Source organism: Larus michahellis, chromosome 13 (genome assembly GCF_964199755.1).
Source record: "Larus michahellis chromosome 13, bLarMic1.1, whole genome shotgun sequence".
Classification (NCBI taxonomy): domain Eukaryota; kingdom Metazoa; phylum Chordata; class Aves; order Charadriiformes; family Laridae; genus Larus; species Larus michahellis.
This window is the reverse complement of record NC_133908.1, coordinates 15,981,476-16,009,383: the sequence shown is the minus strand read 5'-3', so window position 1 is coordinate 16,009,383 and position 27,908 is coordinate 15,981,476. Positions and strand designations below refer to the sequence as shown.

At 44.0% G+C, this 27,908-nt stretch overlaps 1 protein-coding gene across 15 annotated transcripts in view; it reads right to left on the bottom strand.

Moving 5' to 3' along the window:
- The window catches only part of ARVCF (ARVCF delta catenin family member), a 269,139-nt gene that overhangs the window by 58,107 nt on the left and 183,124 nt on the right, over positions 1 to 27,908 (bottom strand). For all 15 annotated transcript variants that reach the window (XM_074606704.1, XM_074606706.1, XM_074606709.1 and 12 more), the window contains 3 exons: positions 22,716 to 23,323; positions 14,105 to 14,604; positions 6,951 to 7,134 (listed from right to left, as the gene is read on the bottom strand). In XM_074606704.1, the coding sequence (XP_074462805.1) occupies positions 6,951 to 7,134; positions 14,105 to 14,604; positions 22,716 to 23,323 (1,292 nt within the window). The remainder of the gene's footprint in view (positions 1 to 6,950; positions 7,135 to 14,104; positions 14,605 to 22,715; positions 23,324 to 27,908) is intronic.

The window sequence follows — 27,908 nt, the reverse complement described above, 5'->3', positions numbered from 1 at the left end:
ACAGCCATATGCTGTGATCCCGCACAGTATCAGTAAGCTAATTAAGAAACTGCCTTCGCTCTCTCCTCTCTATTGTGTGGATTTTTAATTTGAGTTGGTTTTTTTCCAGTCTGGGTTGGGCAGATAAGCTTCTCCCTTTTCCGTGCCGCTTCCTGCCTCTGAAGTCAAAATTCACTGGCAAATTTCTGTACAGTTTTTATCTCTTTCTAAAACTATTCCTTCGCTGAGAGTGCCATCCGAAAGCACCTGTTGCACAGCAAAGCACCGACAGCATCGTTCGCTGCAGCGTCCGGAGGCAGCAGCCCCCATCGGCTGCGCCCCAGCCTCCAGCACGGCGGGTGGGCCGGGACGCGGCAGCGTCTGCCCTGCTCTCCTCCGGCTGGGACAAGGAGGTGCTAAGCTCTGCAGAACCTCCCGGCCAGGCCTCCTTGGTTAGCAGCTGCCCCGCAAAAGCATACAGAAGGACTACTCGAACTGTGACAAGGGAGCACACCAATGAAGAGGAAAAGTCAACAAAATGACTTCATCAGAATCCTTTCTGGAGTGAGGGAGACATGGAGCTGCCGCAAGGAGGGCTCTGTACTAATGCGAGACTCGTGAAGCTCAATAACTAATTTGCTGCTGATAAAAAAGAGAAAATAGAAGCCAGCACCTGAAAACTCACATTTACATGTCTTCTCTGTCCTGCCATGCTTCAGCAAGCAAAGTTGCCCCGACACCAAGGGCAGCTGGGCAGCAGCATCACCTGAGCTTCGCCTCCTGCGCCCTGCTCTCCACTAGGCAGCGCTTCCAGGGCAAAGATTTGCACTTAAGTGCCTTCTTTCAGCCAGCTGGAGCTGAAGGCTGCCTTGAGTACGAGAGTGCAGGTAGGACAAATATTATGCGACTGTCACCACACACTGTTATCAATGCCTGCAGGATTTAAAGATGGATAGCGCTGGAAGGTAATTCACTTCGAAAGCTCTAATTCCCATGCACTCTTCTTCAGAGAAAAGCCATACATTAATCATTAATAAGAAAGGAGGGCATAAGCACCTGCCTTCGACAGCCTTTCTTGCTTTCTTTCCTCAAACTCAGCACGCAGGGATGGGAAGAAGAAAATGGACATACCGTTATCACCGAGACACTCATCCAGTCATTTCCAAGGTGCAGAGAGAACTTGTCTGCCAAAACAAGACCACGGGTTCTGTCTGACAAACCTTCTTTACCTCCAACATGCCTCAGACGCACCCGCTCCTGCTCCGAACGGTGCGTGCTGTAGGTGTTTGCACACATACACGTGTTCACAAGTATATAAAGCCAGCAGGAGGTCGAGCAAGAACTCGAGGAAGGAGTTCATTACCATTAAGCAGTGTTCAAATTCAGTGTGACTGAAGCGCTCCGAGTTACACCTGCAGGACAAGATGTACATGCACGTGCCTTAATGCTCGCTGCCCTCCTCAGAAAAAGCCTTAAAGCATTTTCATACAAAAACTCTATTTGGCACATCCTAAGCATTAACGACTTACCCCCAAGTTCCCACAGTCCTCTTTCCCCTGCAGTACATAAAACTGAGAGGCGCATGCAGACACTTCGACATCATTCCACATCCTGTGTGGTTTTGGCTCTGACTCCACCGAGTCCTTACCTCATGTCTTCAAACACTGTTTCTCACATTTATGGTAACTCTTAGGTTTTGATTCCATGAGACTGGACTCTTAATTTATACCTACAGGAGATGCTCACCCCCAGTTGTCTCTAGGATCAACCACTTCAAAATCCGTGAACTACTGGTATTTACCAGCTCCAGGGGAAGGTACGGACAGAGGTGCCAATCCCACGACAAGGACAGGAAAGTGAAAATCAGTGAGCGAAGTCCAGGGCCGCTCAGGCACTTAGGAGCCTGAATCTCGCCAAAACTAGAGGGAGACAGGGCTGTTAAAAATTAGACCACAAAAAGGTTTATACCATTAATCTTGCCTGTAATTATGTCAGAACAGTAGCAGAACAGCGATTAAATCCATCCTTCTCAAGTCTCCTGTTACAGCTCTGGCCACCAGGTTGTCCCTTCTCTTCTCAGGAGCTGATGCCGCACAAGCTGTTAGGCGCCATTGCCACCTGAGGAATGTGCGTTTTTAGTGGAAGTCAAGTGGGTGCAGTTTGTTTGTGTGCGTACACCCACCGCCAGGTCTCTGAACCCTGAGGCTATTTGCGAAGGCGAATTCCCGTGCACTTGGAGAACTGACAAGCAGTGCTGCAACTACAGATGGTACCCTGCAAAAAGGAGCACTTTGCATCTGTTTGCTATGCAAATTAATTCATTTAACATTTGTTGACAGCAGGTCAGCTTAGCACAGGAATCAGGCTAGAAAGTTGGCAATTTAGGAACTAAGTTCTGCTCCGTCCTCTTAGAAGTGAAAAAATCCAAGGGAGAATTAAAAGTAATTAGGCAGAAAACAGCAATTAAGCCCAGAATGAATTTCACTTTTAAAGCATTAAAATCCCTGCTGCTTCCAGAGAGCTAGGAATCACGGTGGCTATCGGCACAGAAAGCCAAGAAGAGGATGTGACTGCAGCAGGGCTCGCGGACCCTCAGATGCGGCACTTCCCCTCCAGAGCAGAGAAGCTCCGGGGACAGCTGTGGGGACACAGGGAGGGTCTGTCACTGCCCAGGGCGCGGGAGCCAGCTCAGAACCATGGAACTGTCTCGGCTGGAAGAGACCCTTCAGACCATGGAGTCCAACCACCAACCTAACTCTGACAAAACCCATCGCTAACCCATACCTCTAAGCACCACGTCTGCCCGGCTTTTAAATCCCTCCAGGGATGGTGCCTCAACCACTCCCCTGGGCAGCCTGGTCCAATGCTCCATAACCCTTTCAGTGTCAAAATTTTTCCCCACAGCCAGCCTAAACCTCCCCTGGCGCAACTTGAGGCCGTGTCCCCTTGTACTCTTCTTCTAAAGCACCTGAGTGGCTGGGTCAAAGTTGTAGGAAGGATCACAAAATGGCCTTCTTAAGATGCACCAAATCATTACATTATTTAAACGGGAGGAGAGTACAATTTAAAAACCAATGCTTCGGGAGTGCAAATCCCAGTAGGGATTTAGGGGTTTAAATTAAAAAAAAAACAGCCAGTAACTAAAGAGACATTCTTCACATACCTAAAAGAATAAAACAGGATGTAAAGACACGAAACTTGTACTCCAAATGAAATAAAGGAACATCTATGCATATTTAATGATTCTCCCAGCAAATGCCTTCCTTACTTCTTCTCCAGTCCTATTTTTCCAGAACCAAAAATCCAATCTTTGCGTTGGTTTTTACTGTTCCTTTCCAGACTTCTATCAGACCGATTTCTCTCAACAGGTTCAACAGACTATAATAGCTTTATTTTATAAAATTACACCCAAGGTAGCATCTATCACAAGGCTCACGACCATTTTAAGTAGTAAATTATTGTGGACATTGCAGATCCATTCATCATATCGGGTTTGCCCCTATAAACAAAACACAGCAATGGAAGAGGAAACATCTTTTTCCTGGTCTCAGGACAAGAATGGAGACAAAATTATCACCACCTGCACTAGTTTCTGGAAACTTCATTCTTTCTTGGTAAAGGTTACAGAAAAAGCATGCAATAAATTTCATTAACAGATCATTGTTTGCAAATTAGCTGTGCTGCCAAGCCTTCATCTTGCAAAGGGGAATACAGGACTCCCAAAACATTTCTGTTTGAAGAGAGGTTTTGGCAAGTCAGGTACAGGGGGGGATGGCACACTGAACCCACTCGTCACGTTCCAGATACCAGGATTCCAAAGATCCCTACAACAGCTACGGTCGTGGGGCAAAGCCTGACTTTAGAAGGAGCTCATAAAATAAACACTGGTCTCCAAAATCAACATAAACCTTAACCAGTTGCCTTTTCTTCCCTTGATTCTTACTGGCTATGGATACACTGTCAGTTAGCTACGGCAGTTTGGCACGGACATCGCTAATTATCCCAGGTAATCCCAGAGTTATGCAATTTATGACAAAAGCCGTATGTGAATGACATTCTTGACGATAACAAACTTTGTGCAGTTTCTCTCATTTCCAGCTTGTAAATGACCGGGGCCAACGGCACTCAGTATCCTGCACGGGGCTTTCTCAAGTAGCGGCTCAGGCAGATCCATTCCTCGGCACGAGTCCCTCGGCCAGCCAGACTAAAATCAACATCAAGCAACACATATGGATTTGTGTTTCCTTAGAAAGCAGTAAGAAACCAGGGCTACACAAGGCTAAGCTACTTTAGCTTTGGGTAAGAGGCAAAAGAGCGTATGGCTCATGGCTCTTACCCTGCAAATTTCATTCCCAAGTGAAGCAACTCTGGCGCAGGTACAAATATTTGCTAAGATTTCGGCCGCAATTACTGATCCCGCTGCTAAAGCACCCTTCCATGCCACGCGTACCTGCGGCACCACCCTGTCCCCGCTGCCACCCCTCAGCACGAGCAGCCCAAGCTGACGGCTGAGGATACAGGTCACCCTGCCCTGCTCAGACCTGGGCGTACACCAGCACCTGAACTCCCCGAGCCAGGAGGGAGAGACACTAAGGAATTACACAGGGAAAAAAAATGTTGTAGACAGGACAGGACTGGAAAGGAAAATGGGATGGATCGCAATTTTAAGAGGTAAAGGCAAATAAATGTTTGTTTGTTTGGGTTTTTTTAATTACTTGTTTTCAGTTATTTTGAAATAAGTGTTTCCAAGTCTCCACATTATCATGAGAGAGACGTAGATCAAGAACAAAATAAAGATCAGAAAGCAGTGTTAAAAAAAAAGCGTGCAAATAATTAACTGGTTCACGCTGTGAATCACTGAGTTTGAAACAAACTCGCCCACAACTGTTGATAAACTTCGTTAACTGAAAAAATGATACTGAAACGAACGCCGTGCATAACGCCTGTCTTCTGCGTGGCTATCTGAACTGCAGCATCATCTGAAACCTCCAAGTTCAAAGGCGCTCTCGGTTGTTTTGGAAAGACAACGCAGCACACACCTGAGGCTCACTTCCAAAGGGAGAAAGGAGGCTGGCACACCATCAAGAGGACTAACCTCCCAATTAAATATCGTATTTGGTAAACAGTCTGTAGTCTGCAATAAGCTCCATTCCCAGAAAACTGAATTTCTAGAACCAGCTTCTGTATGAACAAGAGAAGAGCGGGCAAAGGGGTTTTTAAACGCTGACGTCTGTCAGACAGATGGCTGCAACAATTTGTTCTCTGCTGGTGTTATCTATCTTATCTGCCTGGTGCTTTTAAGGATGAGCTGCAGAGGATTTCAACAAACAATGCAAAAGTATTTCCAACACTAGTAACAATAATTACTTTTGCTATGTGCAATTTTACCCCTAGATCTGGAAGTGCTCTACGAAAGGTATGTGCTATCACCAACACCGTAACAAGAAATACGACTGCCTGAAAGACAGCCCATACCTCACCTCCTCCTGCGCCTTTGCTGTCCTGGACTCGCATTATCTCACTGCAAGGAGCAAGGAGACAGCAAGACAGTTCTCCGCCTCCCTGTGCAAGAGGTTGCTCCCTCCAGGGCACAACACAGAGACACGGACAAACTACCTTTTTCCGATTACCTTGCCCCACATCCGACGGCAGTTTCAAATTTTCCACAAGGAAGCAAATAGTCCCAACATGAGTGTGACAGCAGACACTACAGATGAAAGGACTGAGACACCGTTCCCCTCCTCAGCATCAGACGCAGTCTGGCCGATGGCCTGATGCACTGGAAGTATATCAGGACCACTTTTAATTACCAAGAGTTCAAACTCTCTAACTAACATATCTCAGTGCTGCTCTGCGCCACATCCCTCTTCATCACCCTTTAAGAATGTGGAATGTCCGAAGCGGCACAAGCTTTTGCATGTCCTGTAAAACCAGTACCTTTAAAATAATAAAAAACACACAAACCGCCCAACCCCAAACAAACAGTAAAAAAACCAACCCCAAAGCTCTCCTGGAATGCAGACGTTCAAGTGGATCAGCGCACTGCACATTAATAAAAATTTATGGTGTGGATTAGGTTAGTCTACTAATGATGAATTTATTGCCTACGCTTACTAGAGAATCTCACGTTCATTCAGATAATCCTTTTATCCCCCACCACGACTAATTTCCTCTTGCAGACACCATTAGAAAATGAGACACTAGTAAGTAAAAACCTATGATGTCTGGAGCCTACTTAAAGGACCTCGGTTTCCAGTGGAACTGCAAATAATTTCAGTAATGGGGCCCTTCCAGAACACTTTTGATTACTTTCTTCATTTGTGAAGTTACTCAGGGGAATAGTTATTGCAATTTAGAGACCACAAGCCCAAGAACAACTTCTGAAGATGCATTAATCGTAGAAATCTGACCGAAGTATAGTCAGAGCAACAGAAGGTACAATGCCAAATCTTTATTAGCTTTGTTCAAACTAATTGACAACTTCATAAAGCTGAAGAATCTAATAGGACATCTCCACTATTTTATCTCAAAGAAAAGCGAAGTGAAAGACTCTGTGTTTAGGGAACATCAGTTCTTTAGGTTTTTCAGACTGCATTAAGATTCCTCCTGACCCCAGCTTCTAGCCTGTACAACAGTCCTACTCTCAAGGTGCTCTCAGAAATGCAAATAAAATTTCTAACCAGAAAAGGCTCCTTTGCAAGGAATATTAGAAATGGGTTCCCAAACGGTCAGTAGTTCAGGTTCTTAACTGATTTCCCACAGGTCCTTACAGACCTACATCGACAAGCCCTGCAACGGGACAGTCCATGGCACGCAAATACCTCCATGCGTTGCTGCTGTGGCCACTGAAATGGGGCTATCTCCCCCCAAAAGAAAGATATTTGATAATTTATTCTAAATCAAAATAACTTTAACAAAATCTTAAACACAGGACGTGGTGAACAGATTAATACTCCACAGCTCTGCCTTACCGTAAGCAACCAGAGGTGTTCTTGAAGACAGTTGTCCACTCAGCATCGCGAGGCTTAGAGTCCTCATTCGGCTCGCTCTCCCAACCCGAATGGGGTATGATCACCTCGTTGGTGAGCGTCTGCAGACCGTGGTTGATGATGACCATCTTCAGGGGCTCATAGGAGGACAAGTTCCACAGGGTGCCTGCAGGAGAAGCAGTGATTACTAAATAACAACAGAATAATAACTATTTAAAATATCTCGATGAAATAGAACCACCAGATTCACAGAGAATCACTAGAAGGTTAATCATAACACTAAACAAAAAGTTGAAACCACCTGATGAGATGCCAGATTAGGCATTTCCCAGATTAGGGGAAATTCCACAGTTGCTGCAACAGAAGAATTTCCAAAAGCATGGAAGCACCTCTATCAAGACGTGCATATTGTTGAAGTCATCAAATCCCAGAATAGAGCACATAAATGTGATGTGCTATTGCAGATTAATAGGATTTTTCTGCTATATACAAATTTTGTTACACTTTTAAGTCTAGGTATGCCTCAAAAAATAAAAATTCATCCAGTGCAGCAGCCAAGTATATTGAGCAAGTCTTAAAAACAGGGATAAATTTATGGAAGACCATTGATCTTACGCTTATCCTCTGCACAAGACAGTATTTCATTCAAGACTCCTCTCTATTATTTACTTTCACGTTTTCCTGTCACAGGCAGTGTCTGTATTCACATCACCTGGTGCCACAAGCATATGATCCTCCGAGAAGCTGAGAGCCAACGCTCCCGTCTTTCCATTTTTACCTCAACTGTGAGCCAAAGTAGACGGAAGTCAAACATCAAAGCAACACAACAGAACAGCTTTACAACTGGTAAAATACACAGTCTTGGACGAGCGATACAACTTCCCGTCAGACCCGTATCAGTGCCCTGGCAGTTGCTCCTCACCAGCTTAGTGAGGACTAAACCAGGACGTTCACTTCAGAGGTCATTTCTGCACAGGCCCAGCCCAGTGACGTGCAAGAACCATCTGGAACAATGTTCGGAGGGAGCCAGATGCACACTTTGGATCTCCAAGAAAAGTGTGAAGACTCACAAAATGTTAGAGAGACGGAACGGAAGAGCCAGATTCCCCAGAACACATCGGAAATCTTTCCAAAGTGGATACAATATAAATCTGAGGCTGCCTGTGTTACGGCAACTGTGAATTTGTGTACATTCCAGTGGAAATTGTACTCACCTCTTAGTAGGCATGGCTAAAGAAAAACACAAAAGAACAACAAAGGTGCAACCTTTTGTTTTGGTCCCTTTCAATCACTCTGAGTTTTAAAACCTACAATCTTCAAACTTTAAAAACGCCTGGAAGAAGGTTTTGGATCTGTTCCTTTTGTCACAGCCTGACGCAGGCAGGGACTCGCTGGGCGCTGTCAGTGGGAAGACGTGCCGCGGGGAGGGAGTCGGCAGCACCCCGAGGTGCCGGGACCCCATGGCCACCGCGCAGGAGCCAAGGTGGCCACCGCCTGGGAACTCTCCCGCACGCTCCGGCCGTCACTGCTGCAAGTGCCAAATGCCAAATGTCCTATTTCGCTATCCGAGCACTACCCACATAGGGACAGGGCAGGAATTCTGTCTCCCTGTGAGCCGTGAGTGGCACTCCTAGGACAAGCTCAAAGGCCGATGATTAGCAGAGCCTCGGAAGTCAAATGCTATGGGGTTGCCTATTCCCAGTGATCTTTACAAAATCCAGGCATCTGTTCAGACTTAGGAGACCATATTAATCAATAACGAACATCTGAGGCAGACAAGAGAATGAACACCATAATGTTTCTTTCAGTCTTTTTCTAAAACCATACAAAAACATTGCTTTTTTTTTTTTTGGCCTATTTCCCTTGCCCTTCATAGACAACACACTGTGTGAGCTTTTCATAACCTACTTTCTTTAGCTTTCAAACAAGACTGTATAGGTGAAATACGAATTAATTTTCTCTTTGTACCCATTACAGCAAATCACCCTTTGTCATTGTGAAATGCCAAACAATGGACAATAAGGAAAAAAAAAAAAAAGAAACCAAGCAGAAAATGGTAGTTAGCCCCATTTTGTTGTGGAAGAAAGCCTTAACTTCTCATAACAAACTGGCTCAAAAATATGCATTGTACAATAAAAAAAAAGTGAACGAATTCAGATCAGACTGTAGGTTTTAGCAGTGTGAGAGAAAAATCTGAGTTAAAAAATGATAATTTAAAATCCTTATAAATTTGACATCCATCTTTAAAAACAGTCCCTGTCTCTATTAGCGTAACACACTAATGATGTAAGAATTGTTTTTAAAACTCCAGGTTTAATCAATTCACATGACTAGCACTCAAGAGAAATCCAGACACTGACGCAGCAGCGTTAAGGGAAATGAAGTTACTAAATTTTCCATGCGCTTTCACTACAAGCGTTGGTCTTTTTGACCACAGATTGCACAAATTTTATGAACTAGAGAAGGATGATGAACTACTGCTTTTCAGAATATGATTACAATCATGATCAATCTTTATTTTATTCATAAATATAATTTGTAATATACACTTCTAACTACAAGCATTATTTTTACTCTTTCAGCAAGTTTGGTAGGGACAACAGCTACAAGTTTTAATTTCAAAAGTACTGATTATTGTAAAAATATATTAAAAATTGCTATAAGCTATAAACATAGCTACATGATTTATGTAATATTAAACGTGATTAGGGCCACAGCCATAATTTCCTAAATCTCTGCCTCCTTGGAGCTGCAGAAAAATTTCTAAAGAAATTAGAAGACATACGTGCTATTATCTTCTGAAATCCAAGGGACATCTTTTTCTGCTGCGCTCGCTTACTTGCAAAAATCCAGCGTCACCAAGAAACTGGAAGAAGCTGTTTAATTCTTTATCTGTGGTCCACACCACATCATTTACCCTTTGTAAAAATAAAGTGCTCTGCATTAAATTCATGGAGGACTTCTCGTCGCATGATGGTCCCATGTGCATTTGTTTGACAGACTTGTTTGTGTCATTCTAAGTCTTGAAGATTGGAGCTTCTTCAAGTTCAGTAGTGGTCAAGTTGAGAACCTCAAAACGAATTACTGTCACAGAAGACACCGTGAAAAGGGACCTTCTTCTGACAGGCCTTCTAATAGAAAATGGAAGGACAAAGCTCATCTGTAAGCAGAAAGTTCAAGACAGCGTGGTACTTCTAAGGGAAGTTAGTGTCGGATCAGCTGACAAGATCTCCACGTATATAAATGCCCGAAGGTGTGAATTCTAGGCAAGTTGATCAATCTGCAAGCTTCTACTACGGTATTAGATCAAAATGTTTCCTCTGCTGAGCATTTTGAAGGTCAATCATTTTTCAATTAAAACCAGTCTGGCAACATACGGCATCAGGAAAATCATGTTCTGCACCACTTAAAATCAGTGCAATGTTGTTAAACAACAAAATTACTTTCCATGTTCTCACAAAGAACAAGATTACTCATTAAAGCTACCAACTTCTGATTGCTTTTCAAAGAATGTAATAGAATTTTGGTCTTGCATATCTGATGGCAACGTTTCCTCCACAAAAAAACCCTTATCACTCAAGATAAAACTTTTGCAGTCTTCCCAATCAGAACAGATTTAATTCCTTATCAGCTTAATCCTCATTTCTCTCTGTTGCTCAAGAAAATGATCCATTAAAAGTTCAGCAGTACAGTTCCAAGACTAGAAAGGGATGGCAAGGAAGAGTTTTGTTGAATATTTCTCATGACAACTCATGATTTACTTACGGACACTCTAATAGTTAAATCAAGCTTTTCTCAGCGCAGTAGGATGGGAGACACTTTGTAACTCTACACGCCAAAAAGAAAGAAAAGTGAGATCTGTGGTATTTTCTGAATATATCTTGAGTTTTGAAGGTATTTTTTACTAAGCCTCACATATCAGTTTTACCTTGAGGGACATCACGTTTTAGTGCCATTTGCAGATATCTCAAGAACGTCTGGTAAAACAGAGATGCCATTAACTCGGAGAAGGATTTCAAATTCTGCTAAAACCAGCGCTATCTGAAAGAAAAAAGCTGCAGACTTGCTTAATTGGGCAGCAGCGCTGTACCAGTATACTCGGCCTGCTTCCAAAACTGCACGTCCATACGCCTGTCTAACCCGCCTTCTCCAAACACATACCCAGGGAAGCGGCCGAGCAGACACACTCCTGACACACCAGGTCTCACTCGTTCAGCGCCGAGCATCACAGACCCGATCCCTCCCTCACGCTTCCTCCCCACTGCCTCCTGTGTGCTTTTAACATACTGGTGAGGCTTCTCCCCACTCCATTAACCACCGACCGGACCCAGGTGGCCGCCCTGATTCGTGCTCTTCTGGACAGCTGTGGCTGCTGCGTCACATCACCCAGTTAAGGAGAGGCCGCAGAGCTGTACCAAAGCCAAGGACTGACTCACAAATTAGATGAGAATGAAGCTCTCTTTTGCCAGAAAGCGCCTTCTCCAGCTGCAAATAACGTGTCTTAATGTGTGCTCCTGCGTACCTCCTTGTCCTGCAGGCAGGGTCCCATGCCCAGAGAAGTAAAACTTCAAGACTAAAATGCTCTTGAATTCGGGTATCTGAATTATTTATATTTCTTTGAATTATTTAAATCTCATTGGAAAGCAGGATTATTTTATCATTCGTCCACATCTGGGATGACCAGCTGACGATTACTATTTAGCTTTCAAAAAGCAGCCAGTGTTGAATTAAAGAGATATTAAAGCACAGAAAAGTCAACGTGCCATGCCAAACTTGAATTTGCAGCCTAAGAGAAATAAACAAGCAAACCCTGTATGCTGTCGTCTTTGCTTCCTTTTTTTTTTTCCCTGCATTGCTGCAGAAGGCCCCAGAGATTTCACTCCAGACAGAACGAAAAACTTTCACGGCAAAGGTAGACTTTGGTTTAGGGAAAAGCACTCAGATAGGAAGTCAAGATTTCTACCATGAGAATATCAGAATGGAGATCTGAATTTTTGAGGCTGCAAAACACAGTCCTTTTGCAGCAGCCTTGGCCGAAGGCACCCTTTGCACTTCACGCTGGCTCTTGTTTCTGTCCGCTGACTTCGGGAGCTCATTTTCCGAATGGGCAATTCCACGTTACCAGCCGAGGCTTTGAACGCTGACTGCGAGTCCACCAGCACCAGGCACGGAGGCATTGCTGGAATGCGCTTCTCCTCTGTATCGATGCTTGAATGTCTCACACCGGATCTGGTGGTATCATTTTAGAAGTGGAACGAAATTATTCCTGGTTAGGTGGAGATTAAATGCACAGCATCTGTTGCTGGACATGTGTTTAGGTTAATGCCCTCAGTATTCCTGGTGTTTCTCAGTAAGGGGAAAGAGAGCGCTTTAAATAGCAAAACCCCAAGTGGAATAAAAATACTGCATTTAATTAGCAGGAGCTATTGTCAAATAAAATGCATTTGAACTGTAAAACTAATTATCAACTGGAAATCAAAGCAATCGCCATTTAGAGTGAAAAGGGAAAACATCCAGTTCGTTTTTGCCATCTCAAAAGTGACTGATTACCACTTCGCATTATAATGATATTCCTTCAGAGTAAATTATAGACTGGCTTCTCCTTTCTTGAATCTAAAGAAATAAATTTATTCCTTCTCAGCACTTCAGAAACGGGTTTTGAGTAAACTAGAACAGTAGATAAACAGATATTCTTTATTTAAAAAAAAAAATAAAAATTTAAGTCTGCCATCACATTAATGAGCGCAACAAATGGAATATAAACACTACCTACAGAGTTTCCACGTTAGAGACAAAGCACAGACAGCAATCAAAGCACAACACAAGCTACTCTGCGGTTCTCTGACAAAACAGACAGCTCTCCTTTACCAGCTCACCAGAAAAGGACTGGAAAAATACACCTGCTACTTTCTACACTGTATATTTAGACCTCCTTTGCTCAATATCCCATAATGGCTGGGGAAGAACAGTTGGAACACTCAAGGCCACTGCTCATCTCGGAGATTTATGATTACCAGTAAAAACTTGGAGAGCTGCTATAATTTTTTTGAGGCGATTACAGAATGATGTTTACTTCTAATGGCTTAATCTATGTTTGCAATAGGGGCTGCCTGGAGAACCCAACACTGATAAGGCAGCTAAACAGTTTCAGCCCTGGACCCATTTTCGCACTTAAAAAACTCTGAAAAAAATCTGTTCTGGCACTGAAATTCAATGCAACTGCCCTGGTCTCCATCCAGACATCCCCTGCTGCTTCTGAGAAGAGAAAGGGAAATCCATTTCACTCCTCAGGAGTTATGGGAGACTGAAGAACAATATATTTCTCCTTAGTTTAAGAGCTGACATACTTTTCCACCCTCTTCCACTTAATGGCTGAACTTTGAAACTTGGCATATACTTTATTACTCTTTTTGGACAATGTCCAAGACTAAGTTCAAATAAAAACCAGGTTGAATAATGGAGTTATAAGTGATTGAAAACTCCCTGCAAAGCGTGCATCATCTCAGTAACTTTGAAACGTGATCCTCCCTTTTCCGATTATTGCAACAAGCAAAGCCTGTGTCCAGAGCGTCTCAACAGCAGACTCTACACTCCTTAAAATCGGCGTTTTCCAGCCCAGAAGCGCTGCAACCTTATACACAGCCTCAGAGTCCCCTGCACTGGAAGCGTTCCTGAGGAGACTGACTGTTCCACCGGTATGAAGCAGGGGGGACATGGCAGCAGGATTGTTTTATAAGAGATTAACAAGGGAAGTTTTAGATTAGCATATTTTACCTTACGATTATAACACGCTGAGGGCAAGCGCGCTACAAATTACTTGTCAATGAAGTTGCTGTAACTCATCTAAGCTTCAGTAACTCAACCACATGCAGTCGCGTGCTACATCCAAGCAGCATCACCCATCTCAGCAGCCAGGGAAAGCTGAGTGTGCTACAGACACAGATGATCGCGATTTCCTCCTGAAGGGCACGTTTGCCTTAGGCCCTCTCACACCCTGAATGTGGCGCAGCCAAAGAAACAGCTGGAGCCAGCGATCTACACTCTCCTTCAGTGCTCTAATCTCCAGAAATTCTTGTTCCTGAAGCTGAAAGGACTCCTCTAAAGAATAATTCATCAAAGAAACTGCAGACACTGACCTGTAATTAGCTCTCTGACTTCCATGTCATTTGTTTTTCGCAGTAGTCTGATCAAGGCAGGGATCCCATCACAGTTCTTTATAGCCACCTTGTTTTCATTATCCTTCCCATAGGAGATGTTTCTGAGCGCCCCACAGGCTTTACGATGGACCTCCGGCTTTGGATGATCAAGCAGACCCACCAAGATAGGTATCCCTTTAAGGTGCCTCACGTCCTTTTTGATTTTGTCATTCTCATAGCACAAGTGCTGCAAGTAGGCTGCGGCGTTGGACTTGACCGGGTCAATGGGGTGGCTGAGCATGGCGATTACTTCAGGGAGGTCAGGGTCCCTCCACCTGGGGTCTTTACGGATGCTGTCAATAGAGGGGGAGCGCTTCCCCAGCCGGTCAATACTAGCCATGCTTCCTCTCTCCGGCTGTGCCAGCGGTGCTGCGTAGCCACCATGAAGGTAAGGTATCCTCTCTTCCACCATCTCTGTCTCGATGGGGTCATCGTAGCCCCTGTAAGAAGCAACAGTCCCAAGAGAAAGAAAGGGAAAAAACAAAACAAAACCCACATTTAAATACACTGTACCTCTGGAGTCAGTACGGAGATTTCAGCTATGAGCAAACCTTTTACTGTCACAAACACCATTAGGGGCAGCATATTTACACTGTCAAATAATTTATTTGTAGTAAGTTGCAAATGAACCATAGCTGAGTGCTCGGCAGTGCTGGGACTACAGCGCACTATTTGTTTGGCTAGCAACGAAACGATGACATGAGCTGCAAGTCATCAAACGGATTGCTTTCACTTTGGTCACTTAGCAAAACAATTACCACAGAGCTGGATTACATCTAGCAGGGAACACTGAGCTTCATTAATGCCGCTATTTCTGCAGCAAACCAAAACTTTAATTAAAGGCATTCAAGGTCTGGGCAGAGAGCACAGACGCTTCTCAGCGAGTCTGAGAAGTTCCACTACATTTCCATGTTGACGTTCACATAAGTATACTGAACTCATCGATACATATATAACAATGTCAAAGACGATGGTAAACTGAAGTCCTGAATCCAAGCACGTAACAAAAGACTATCTTGTACAGAATCACTCGGAATACGGGTAAGAGGCTGATGGTCAAGAGACCTGGGTCCAACTTTTAACACCAGCATAATCTGCTAGACATCCAAAACAAGTCCCGTACTCTGAGCTTTCCTCCCCAGACCAGCAACTAACCTGGATGTTAAGACATTCTTAGGACCATTTACAGCACTGGAATAAGTGTCACCCATCTTGTGCCCTAACTCGCTGGGTGTAACTAAAGTAAGGTCGGTCACAACCAGCTAACACACCTATTTAGGTATTTCTGGCCTCGTTCACACAAAGGGCAAAGTTACAATCGACACAGTTAAAGATATTCTAGCACAGCAGGTTCTCACACTACAAATGCCTGTATGTTTAAAAATTAAAAAAAATATATTAAAAATCGGTATTTGACAAATACTTCTTCTTTAACAACCACTGCTGCAACGATAATCTCTAACCTTCAGAAAGAAATCCCCCCCCTCCAATCACTGCCTACTACTAGCTGCTAGAGACAGAACATTTCTGCAGGAGAGCTGTAAGGAAAGGCATTTACAATTCAGAATTTGCTTCTGAGATTCAGTGACACTCTTCGCTCCTGATTCAAAGGGACACCTTCCATCCTCCAGAACACGCATGGCTGGTGCGGGGAGCTCCACCTGGGAGGTGACACACACCTTGGTCCTTAGGAGAGGTACAAAAGGAAACCTGAGGCTCGCTCAAGTGCAGGGCAACTTGCACCTAACTGTTCGGAACTCCCACAAACACTTCCAGCTCTGCTGCCTGTCCTCGGGCCGGCTTCGCCCAAAGGGGTGGGGGCCTGAGGGCACTCACTGAGGAGCTGGATCAAAGTTCCAGTTAATCCCATTGTTTTAAACCTCAAGTCAAGAAGATTTTTCTTCTTCAGCCTCCCTTCCCTCCAATACTACTCTTAACAGTCGTTAACATAACCTGACTTCTTATATATAGATTTTTTTTTTTTTTTTTAAACATCTGCAGCATTTTCCCTTACTGTTTCTTCCTGGACAGGTTAGCTACTGTCTCAGTATTGTAGTTATCTCAGTCAAGCAAGTAGTTTTAATTGCTACAAAATGATTCTTAAAAAACCTTTCATTTTAAGGACTGACTGATGTTAGTGAACGATTTCTGATGTCATGCTGAAGGAAGTATAGGCCATTAGAACTCCAAAAGAAAATGGAGCTTGCTGTTATCCTAAAGGGACTGCTAATTAAACCAGCCTCTGGGGAGAAGAGCACCGGAGGTGGAGGCTGAACTTAGTCTCATACAATTAACGCTTTTAATGTTAAAAGCGCCTCTACTGACTTTAAGTTGCTTTAATTGCTGTTCTAAATCATAAACTAAATGAAAGGATAAAAATGGGCCAGTATCCAAAACTCAGAATGAATCTGAAGAAATCCTTTTATCGATGCGGTTATTTGTGTATGTATAATTCAGTACTTGCTCTACACAGTAATTCACAGTGTCTGGACAGCCGTCGTATTTTCTGTTACAGAACAAAGCTGTTTCCGTCATTCCAAGAAGAAAGTAACAACACTGAAGAGATTTACTTTCGTGCATATACGCAGGGTGGAAGTAATAACAAAACTCCTCAACTACTCCTCAAACAAAATTCTGGTTTTACATAAGCAAATTTGGGACAACCAGCATTAAAACTACAACAAAAACTCATTTCTCAGATTCATCCTCATGTTAAATTCTTATTGACTGCATAAAAGAAAAATAGCAGAAGACTAATTTTAATAATTGCTCTCTGCACAGCTGTTGCTCGCTTGACTTGGTAACTGGCAATTCAGCACGTCTCGGTCCTACGAGCTGCCCACAAGGTAACGGTACACCACCTCAATTACACCTGCACAATTAAGCTTCCCTCTCCTTCTCATCCATGCAAATACACAAAGATAATTACTGTCTTGGGATGCAGTTTGTTTGCATTATTTCCACAACGCCTTCCAAACAGAACCACACAGATGGGCCCGTCTTCCTCGTGCCGTACCCTCTCCCCCGTGCTACACAAAGCTCCCTGGTTCCTGCGCATTTGCCCAAAATACAACTTCAGAGTTAGGACTTAATTGCAACACTGTCATGACAAGAGACCCCGAGTGCGTCCCGCTGCAGGAAGGGGCTGCGTTCTGAGTGCTGTGGGTACGGAGAGCTGCGGATGGCTTAGGATGAGCCACGCAGGAGGTGGTGGGGAGGGCAGCAGCGCTTGGAACCCACCAGCTACCGCTCCGGGGGGAAGCGGTGACCACAGGAGACGCTGCTGGCCCCATCCCTGCAGCAGAAGCAAAGCATCCTCAAGAAATGAGACCCTGAACCAGAAGTGACTTTAAACTGTTGGCAGTTTCATACAGCCCCACTCTTCCATGAGCTGTTTGCTTCTAACCGCGCTCCGGCCAATCTCAGCCTGATTCCGCTGGGACATCTCCTTAGACTTGCAATCCTATTTTTTCACTAACACCCCACTTTAGTACACAAAGACAGCTCCTCTGAAACACGACAGCGTCTCTCAAGACAGAGAAAGGATGAACACCAGAAACACTATGGCTGAAATACGCTCACACGGGTCAGATCCAAGATACCTCTGCGGGATGAAACAGCGGCAACAGTCAGAGAGCCGCGGGTTAATACACCAGTAACAAAACCCAGTGGCTTTACCAGGCAGCAAAGATAACACCTGGACACTTGACCCTTCAAGACCTTGAATAACCACCTAGAAACTTTGAGATCCTGGAGTGATCCTAAGAGCTGTATAAGAAAGCTCAGCAGAGGCAGGGATCACACCAATATCATCATACTGTGATCAAGTCTGGAGAAGGTAAAAAACCAAAACAAAAAACCCCAAACAACCCACGCTATAATTAAAGGAGTCCTGAAATACTTTAGAAGGGAAGCTCTAAGCATCAGCTCTGCCACTGTTTAACAGCGTTGGAGGAGAGCAAAGAAATCAACTTTCTGAGTGGGACTGGCAGGGGCCAAACGCCATTTTTCACCTTCCCAGCAGCGGAGCAGCTAGGTTGGAAAGGGAAGGCCCTGGACGCAGGAGGAGGAACTAATGAGAGCTTCAGCAGATACAGTCATCTGTGCTGGGGAGGCCAAGAGCTCCTTACTCCGGGGACTGAAGAGAGCTGGTAGAGTGCCAGAGCTGCTGACTGCGAGCATCTTGTCTTCCATCTGTCTGTAGCAAGGCAGCTGAGTGCTCAGGATGCCGTGGGTCTCACTAATCACCTGTCTCAGGGAACTGATCAAAACACATTCTAGCATAGATAAAAACTGGGAGAGAGCTTGTGGATTTATCATCTTCCTTGTGGCCTCAACACAGGCGCAGCTGAGTAAACAGGTGAAGGATTTACACATTTAATCCTCAACAATTTATACAAGTCTTACGTTCATCACAGTTTGCAGCTGGCGTCTGCTTAGGGTAGCAGACCAGAAAGGCTGGGGGCTTCAGTAGGAAACTTTGTGCCAAATACTGGAGAGGAAATCTAAAGACTTTGCAGAATGAGGTCCTACTTTTGCCGGCCTCTGTTCCCTGACAGGAGAACACACAAGAGGACTCAAAAATTCTCTGCCGAGACAAGTCTGAGTTATCGGCCATACGGTTGAATCACAGAAACCACCTCGTCAGGAACCACCTCAAAGCTGCTAATGGATGAGCTGACGCAGGCTGCAGCCTGCCACACATCGGCCTTCTGCTGCCTGTGTCCAGACCCGCAAACTCGGATCAAATTCACTCTGAAAGGGAGCCTCAGGAAAAAACAAATCTTTGCTTTACCCCGTTCTGTCCAGGCACATCCATACACTCCTGCCCCGAAGCAGACAACATCCCAACGCTGCCTACTCCTGGGATCACACTTAGGGTTGGTCATTAAACCAAAGAGGCGGATCCACGACGAGAGGTGTCTCCTCAGCACGAGCACTGCTCTGAGACCACAGCTGAAATGGGGGAGGTTACGCCAGGAGTGCTGACTGCAAGTTTATCTACAAATAAAAGCCTTTATATTCTAGATTGAAAAAAGACACCAGAAGCAGGACATGAATAACACGCGTGCAATGTCAATGTTCTCACGCTGTCCATACATAACAGAAGCAAGAGAGAGCCAGTGTTACAGATACTTAATCTAAAATCCAGTTCGTTTCCTGGTAATAATAATTTGGACCACGAAATGATCACCAGATATAGCCTCAGTCTCTTAGATCAGGCTTCTGCCATAAAAAATTTATCAGCAGAAAACTTTTGGTTTTGATTTAGTCAACATTAAAAATTCAAGTCCTGTCTAGTCTGGAATAGTAACAGTGGCAACAGCTGCTCCAGAGTTTTTAGGGATAAAGAAGTCCCATGAATGCTACTACACGTGCAAACTGTGTGATCCACTCTGGAAAGAAATTACCACAAAGGCAAGAGACAAGAAGTTCAACAGAAAATAATTTAAAAAAATAAGATGAATTAGGACTTGCCTTTTTTTTTTCCCCTGCTCGTTTGCATTAACTTCTATTTAATGACATTAAAAAAATAAATCAAATAATAGTAGGGGTGTTTTTTGCAAATGAAAAGTATCCAGTACTTCCTGCTTCTCTTTTGGAAAGGACTGCATGTAGAACACCTAGCAACATCATACGACTATATATTTTTATAGACTCCTCATTTAATAAAAGCAACCTACCCAACGAAGAAAAAAAGGGCATAGAGCCACAGATGTGTAAATACCTTCACGAGTAAATTTGAGTAGTACTAAATCAGTGTTATCCACCCCGAACGCCCTTCTCTCACCCCCATTTATTATGGAATCCGACTGAAACCAAAGCAGAGCACATGCCGAGGAAGAGACCACTAAGTGACAGGTATCCTTGCAGAAAATCATATATCTTAAGCAGAGATCAAGTATAAAAGAAAATAAGAAACAAACCCAGCCACAGGCACTGAAGAGCCAAGAGAGGGAATATTCGCCTTTATGCCCGTATCTGGATTTGCAGACGTTTGTGAGGAGGCACATTTTTCCCCAATTTAAATGAAATATAAGTAGCTTAAAATGAGGCTGGTGCTGGGAGGAGGAGAGCACACCAGGCATTTACCTCTGCGATCAAACAGAGCGGGCAGGGGATGGAAAGAACGACGGGTACTTGCGCTCCCCGTGAGGAGGATCCCGCCGACACAGCCGGTTGCCTCCGGATCACGAAGGGACTGAGACTCTACCACAGACTCAGATGAGAAACCTCCACTCAGCCCTCTCAGAGAGAGCAGCAGCAAAACCAGCAACGGGCAGCGAGGAGCCTTATTATTAACAAACGAGGGCAGCGCTTACTGGGAAGGGAATGAGAGAGTAACTTAAGTTCCCCAGTGAGTTAGCCAACAGAAGAGCTCTGCTCGTGACACCATGAAGATGGCCAAGCCGAAAGTCGGTGTGACGCAGAAAAGCTTCTAACGCTGTTTTTGTTATACCTACTTTACACATAGAAACTTTTTGAAATCAAAAGCGCTATCAATTTATCACAGCCATTTATCATTTTTACAAGGAATAACTGATTAAAAAAAAAATAAAATAGAGGGGAGTAATCAAGTAGTAATTACCCTCATCTAGTACAAAGCACCATTTGTAGCCTTTAGTTTCTTGCAGATCGGTAGCACGTCTGACACGCAGCTTTACTGAATTGTTCAAGTATTTCTTTGAAATGTCAAAAAGTAACTACTTATGAAGAGGCTCTCATACAATCTTCTTATGTTCTCACCAGCTAAAGTTTGCTGCCACAGTCAGGCTAATTACTTGTCAAAGCCTCTTGATCATATTAAATATGGAAAAAAACTCACAACAAAAGAAACGTAAAACAAAATTTGTGAATTGGTCCTATTCAAACTGCGAAGAACAATAAATCAAAGGGATGCTTAAAAAAACCCAAGCTACTTTAAAAATGCAAATGGGCAGGTTCTAAGAATACACTTAATTATTCATCCTGCATAGAGCTTGAAAAGTGTTAATAAAAATTTAAAAGCACTGCTGCCTGACTGTTTTTAACCAGAACTCTGAAGGTGCTCAGACGCAGGGGAGCACCAGCTGAAGTCTGACAGATTGATCAGCATTTTGGCACCCACTGCCCGCAGCTATTCCCTTTAGCCCCATAAAACACTGACGGGGTTCCTCTGGCTGGTAAGCCCGCAAGATCTAAGATGTCACAAGGGACTTAAGCGGAGTTCGGGGAGATATGCTTTGATAGCCATTTTAGCCTCTCTTTTTTTATTTATTTTTTTTTTTAAATTTTATTAACATAGATGACAGTTTGCAGATGCTTGATTCCATTTAACTTTAAAATGAACTTCCAGAAACGTGAAGGAAGCGAGAGATGTGAAAGTATGAAAGAAACCAGGGGTGATACAAGTAGGGGCGCCCCAAGCCAGGAGAGCGAAGAGGCCTCCCCGAACCCCACCGACCACCGCTGCCGATGAAGTGAAGCCGCCGGTCGGGAGCACGAAGTCTAACCACCACCCACCCACACAGGCGCAGGGGGGTTCCAGGCTCTCTTTACAGCTCTGGAAACTATGCTAGATTAAAAGGAAAATAACGAGAACTAAATCCCCACCAAAACGTGAACTGTGAGGATATGACTTTGCGCAGGCACACACCGAAGTTTGTACACTGCTTGGAAAACAAATTACACAGGTTTTCCAGGTTCATACTCAGAAGACAACTATCAGCCAAGTAATAAGACTCTCTTCCCAAGCTATTTTTTTTTTTCTCCAAATGCAAGAGCTGACAGCTGTGAGCCTAGCATAAACAACTAATATCAGAAAAATATGGCATAAGCCAGCACAGCCCTCGGAAAGGGGACTGAACCAGTAGTAATTTGTGACTGGTCATTTTAGTTACGTAAAGCGTAACACAGATGCTCTTATCTCCCCTTCATGTAGGCACAGGACAAAATAACGATCTGTTCTTGCAACATGCTGAAGCGCTTCAGTGAGGTTCCGCAGCGCCTGGTCACGCAGCAGGGCGTGCGTGGTTAGCACAGGCCCAGGAGCGGGGGCTGTCAAACACCTCACAAAACAGCTTCCATCGAACCAGGCAGCCCGTCCCCGCCAGCTCTCAGCTCCTCGGCACCCCCAACCAGCCGGTCGAGGTTTGTGTTTGGCGGACGCGCACAGAACCAGACCTGTCAGAAGGCACACAGATTACAAACCCCGCTCTTCACCTTGCTAGTGCGGGATGGCTCTGGGACAACACAACACAGTCAAAACTCTTTTTTATGAGGAGGAAAATAAGTAACTTATTCCTCTCTACGAGATCATCTCTTTCTTTCTAAATTCAACCTAAACTAAGCAGCCCAGAAACACAGGGAAAGGGTTCTTGAGCACTATCCTCACTCCCTTCTGTATTTCACGGGCGTTTCGCGGTTATTATGGGTTAATGAAATTATGGGTTCTACCTGTTTTTCTGTCAAGTAATTCCAGAACTTACCAGGCTATTAAGAGTTCAAATGTACACATTCAACTAAGCAAAACAGCTACACATAACGTTGTAAAAAAACAAATGGGTTTTACCTTCCTTTGTGAGATCTTCCTCTCTCTGGCACACCTGCAGATGTCCTCCGGTTCACAGTGGAGTAATCGGGATCCAGTTCATATCCTTCATCGTCTACTCCAAGGCTGCGGTTATCATCTTCCAGTCCATACGGCTCCGGCTGGAAGCGTTCTGGCTGGGAGCGGTTCAAGTCAACGTTGCTACCCACTGGCACCTGAGGCTGGGCAACAGGACCATAGTTATCCCTTCTGCTTGGCAAAGTGAAGCTACCGTCATCTGGCCGGTAAGTGTTCCCTGGCATGTAGGCATAGCGAGGACGGTAGTTGACACCACGAGACAAGCTGCCGTAGTTATCGGATAGATCTCCATAACCGTCATGACCAACATAAGGGCGATACTGGCCTTCGTGGCTTTCAGGGTAAGAGTCGTTGTAGCTGTTGTAAGATCTGGTTAACGTGGATGATGCTTGTGGTGTGATGTACCGCTCCCCATTCTTCATGTACCTTCTGTCTATTGAGTCTGTGTAGCTGCCCATGGGAGACGAGCCATCCATTGATGGCAGGCCATCAGGCCCAAGTGGCACCTGACGCACTGTTCTGGTGGTGACTGTTTTGACCATTTTGGTAACCTGTGAAGATGGTGAATAAATATGTTAATTTTCTCCTTGCTGCACAATGTGATGAGACATACGGGGAGCTAGAAGAGTAAAATGGGGAGAGCGCATCACAAAGCATACTACAGTGACATGGCGTTGAATGGAAGCACTGGTGTACTCATTAAGGTTTAGGATTTAATAGTAGGAAAATAGTTCCATAGAAAGCTGAAAAGACGGGTTGTAAAGCCAAAGTTAAGCACACTCTGGGGCTCTTACCACCAAATCAAAACCACTGCAGCCATATGACAGTGCGTGGAAGTAGCGCAAAGTCATCACACCCTTTCAGGTTTGCCAAAAACATTTTCAGGAGGCACCTTTCCTACAGCAGACTGTATGATGCTGAGGAGCCACAGCCTGTCATCCCACAATTAGGATAAACACCATGTCACATTCTCTAGTTTGAGAGAAATACACTTATATGCTCTTGCCTGATCTAGATCAAGTTTGTACCACCGTGTAACTCCATGAAGCTCAAATTTGGCAGTAATATTTAAGAAATCATGATCTCAAACACAGAATTTTGGACTTCTAGCTTTTAGACAGCATGACTATTTCTCTTTTAAGATACGCCTATATCTGACCATCGTCATACATGGGCAACAGATAGTGTCATTCCTTTATTTCGGTGACTAACAAATTTGCAATGATGAATACTAACGCCACACAGCTTTTGCAACTGCAACCACCCTAAACATACTGGGCTAGACAAGCTTGTTTAAAACATTACAGAAAAATCTGCATACAAATACATCTTTATCTTTTCTTCCTATAAAATCACGTTTCATTTCAACATAGGTAGAATTAGACTATTTCACGTAACTGACAAAAACTGGAAGTGGTAAGAGTCCAGGGGGCTCTTGTATCCTTGGTTTCTTGCTGAAGGGTAAGAACAAAGAATCCTCACGAGTTCCCAAGAACGTTCTGCCTTCATGGGAAAGGTCTGGCAATCTGCGTAAGACAGTGCCGGACAAAAGCCACTATTTACAAACTAGCAAAGGGACTTCTGTTTCGGTTGGTATCTGGCATCCATCAACTTCTGTACTGTCTTCCAGAGGGACCAGCAAAAGCTGTTTTGGGAAGAGTACAAAGTCCAGCAGAAGTCAAACCTACCCTTGGTTACCCTAACCCTAATAAAGTTACTCTACCCTATAAAAGTTACCCTAACCTGAGTAAATGCTGACTTTCAGCCCTTTGTAGAAAAACCCAACCAAACAACAAAACACCACACCCACAACGATGGGAAGGAGAATCGACCCACCAGAGCGCTTTACACACAGGGAGGGGAGAACACAAACAAATTGTTTGGTTTTTGCGAGGAAAAAAACCCACTTCTTTATTTTTTGGTTTCTCGAGTATTATGGAGAACTTTTGGTTTCTCATGTATTATGGAGGTAAATAAGCATCAGTAAGCGACACTTTTCTTCATGTAAGCCGCAGAATGAAATGTGTACGTCAAGAGAAACCATAACGGTAAGATGTATTCCTGGATTGTCCAGAGGCTCTGAAGTCCAAATGGATATTTTGACCTATGGCCTCTGATTTAAACATTTAGATTGGCACCAGATTAGCCAAGCTGCTACTAAAACAAAATAATTAGAGTACATCTGCTGAAGGGGCTCCAGACACATCCTCTAGCCAGATGTTTTCACACAGAAACCCCAAACAGAAAAAAATTCACCCAAACAGCATTTCTTTTCCTAGAGACATCTGTGAGCAAATGATACTTCAGGCTAATGAAGTAATGAAATCCTGCAAGACTGCAAGCAGCACAAACAGCTCTCCACCAACAGTGGAATCAAACAGCATCACGATGCTGAATAAAGCACAGCCAGGTACCAGCACAGCCTTAGCATCTAACCTGGGCCAGAGCTGAAAGAATTTCCCTCTTCAACCCAAAGGGATTCCCCTTAGCAAGTGAACACCAGGAAGGATGCTAGCTTCCACGCCTCCAAATCTTTTTTCCCATTTTTTTTTTTTTTTAGACATACACATTTTAATAACTAAAAGAAAGGGAACTAGAAACAAAACATTTATTTCATGACACAGAATCCCACAGCTGGTTTTGCTTATGACCTGTGCACAGTACTTCTCCTTTCCAGCCAGTTACCAGCATGACTGCTGTCATGGCGTTTACGAAACCGGGCAGCATTTAGAGAAAAAGAGCCGGCGGAGCTGACAGTAGCTCTTTGTAAAGGCAACACAGCTCAGTATTCCCCTACTGAGTCTGAACAAGGCATTTTAGTCAAAGTAATATGTTCATAAGCGATCTTCTAAGAGTAGAAAAAGCAACATTTCTCAGGCAAAGCAATGACAAAACTGGATGCAAAGTAGTTGGTTGGTTTTTTTGTTTTGGGTTTTTTTGCATTCTTTAATTTGGGAACCAGTAATGGAAACAGCAAGAAGGAAGGTAGCATTTCAACAATCTGATGACTCAGAAATTGATATTTTTGCCCAGGAAGGAACAAAGGGGCGGCTTTCTGGATGCCAAGAGCAGCACTCGCACAACCTCACAAAGCGCTTTCTTTCAACACCGTTCAACAGGAGCCAGTATTTTAAATCTAAACTCCGAACTTCGCGTTTCAAGACATACGTTGCCATGCACGCATAGTTTGTTGTGCGATTTTTTGTAAAGTCGTCAAGATCAGACAGTGTAAGATACCTAATAAACCACGGCTGGCTGCAGCAATGGCACAGAAGGAACAAGCTTTAACCTGCAGGATCCTTGGACAAAGGCTCTGCAGCGGAGGCATCGCTGCCACCAGTCTTCCCCCGTTCCTACTGCCAGTTCTGGGCTCCTGCTCATTCCTCAACAGTTTTTTGGTTTGGTTTTTTTGTTTGTTTTGTTTTTGTTTTTTTTTTTCTTGAGAATTACTGTTATCATCAAAGAGGCTGAGGGAACATAGCACAGAAATGTTATGGCAAGGACAACTGTGTACAAATATTCAGTACATGTACTAGACAATTTTTGACTTACCAGTTACACTTAATGAGTTCTTCACCATGCTCTGGTACACTACAGAGTATTTACAGAGTTAGTTTGGGTTGGTGGTTTTTTTTTTTTGTATATGACCAATGGAGAGTGGAGGAGATTAATTTGCAATTTTTTCCCCTATTTGCCTTGTTTTCTGTCTTCGAGCCTAGCATAGACAAGTTTTCAATGGCTGCAGCTAGTCAGAGACGCACTTAGCAGCAGGCAGCACACGAAGAACAAGTTTACACTGTCAGCAGAGCTTCACCTCCCTCGTTTCCTGAACGCTGCCCCTGTTCACGAGTGGAAAGGATCAGGACAATCAAAACCCCCTCTGTCAGATGCATAAAAAGGAACATTTCACCCAAGCATAAAAGCACACGTTTCTCACAGCATAAAAGCATTCAATAATGCTAAAGGTGTTATGGTGGGGGAATCAAACCGAGCCTTTTTGTATTTTGAGAGAGAGGGAGTATTTGCGCTCATGCCTCGTTTGTCAGGGGCAGGCACCGAGATAGGAGATTTATCATGGGATAAATCGACTTTGTTGCCTACAGGACAATAAAGGGAAGCTTTTTGGAAGCAATTAGCCAGCACACAGAGGAAGGTCCATTTATTAGGTTTCCACGCAAAAAAAAAAAACAAACCACAAAGAAAAACCACCCCAACCCAACAAACCAAACATCTTTATTTCATTTCAGGAAACCCAGCTCAAGGGAATGTTTCATTTATATCTCTTAAAAGAATGCCGGCAGACTTGAGCAGCTGACAGCACAGTAATCTTCTCCCCCAACGTATTTGTGGTTTCTTTAATACTGATGCATTAGCCAGGGAGAGCGAAGCTATTCCGAAGGGCGGTCCCAGCCCACTCTCTTATCCGAGACACCTGATCCTCCCGATGCACCCCATCTCCAGAAAGATGTCTTAGCATGAACTCCTCGCTACAGAATACGCTCTAACGAAAAACTCAGAGATACGAGTTACTTTGAGAAAGTGTAACGTGACTTCCTGTTTACTCTCCATCTCTGAAGACGACCTGTTTAAAGAGGTTTTTTTGCCTGATTACGAATCGAGGGTGCTCCGTTGTTTCAAAGCTACCATCTCAGAGTAGCAGATGAAAGCTTCAGATTACTTCCCTGGGAAGGGTTTGCCTGAGTATGCTCAAAATGTACTTGCAAGTCTTTATTCCCTTTAAAATATACTAAGATTTCAACCACAGCAAAAAAAAAAAAAAAAGAAAAAAAAGTGAAAGAAAAACTTCCAATTTACCAACTTATCCAGGCTCTCCACAACCAAAATCCTATGAGACCACAAGTTGGTGCTTTCATTGCTGTTCCCCCCAGCTGCATTTCAGGTTTACTACCTTACCGTTGTTCTCGCCCCCAGACAGCAATTATTTTGTTAAACAGTACCCCTACAGGCCTCATGGCAATGTTTTCACTAACTCTGTCCTGGAAATACATTTGTGAACGGACCACCAAGGAAATATTCCCAACATTCGAAGCAGCTTCTGTATTCTTCTGTCCCTCACTCTTCTGTTTGTCCTGAGGGATGCGAGAACAACCATGAAAACATCCAAGGACTGGGTGT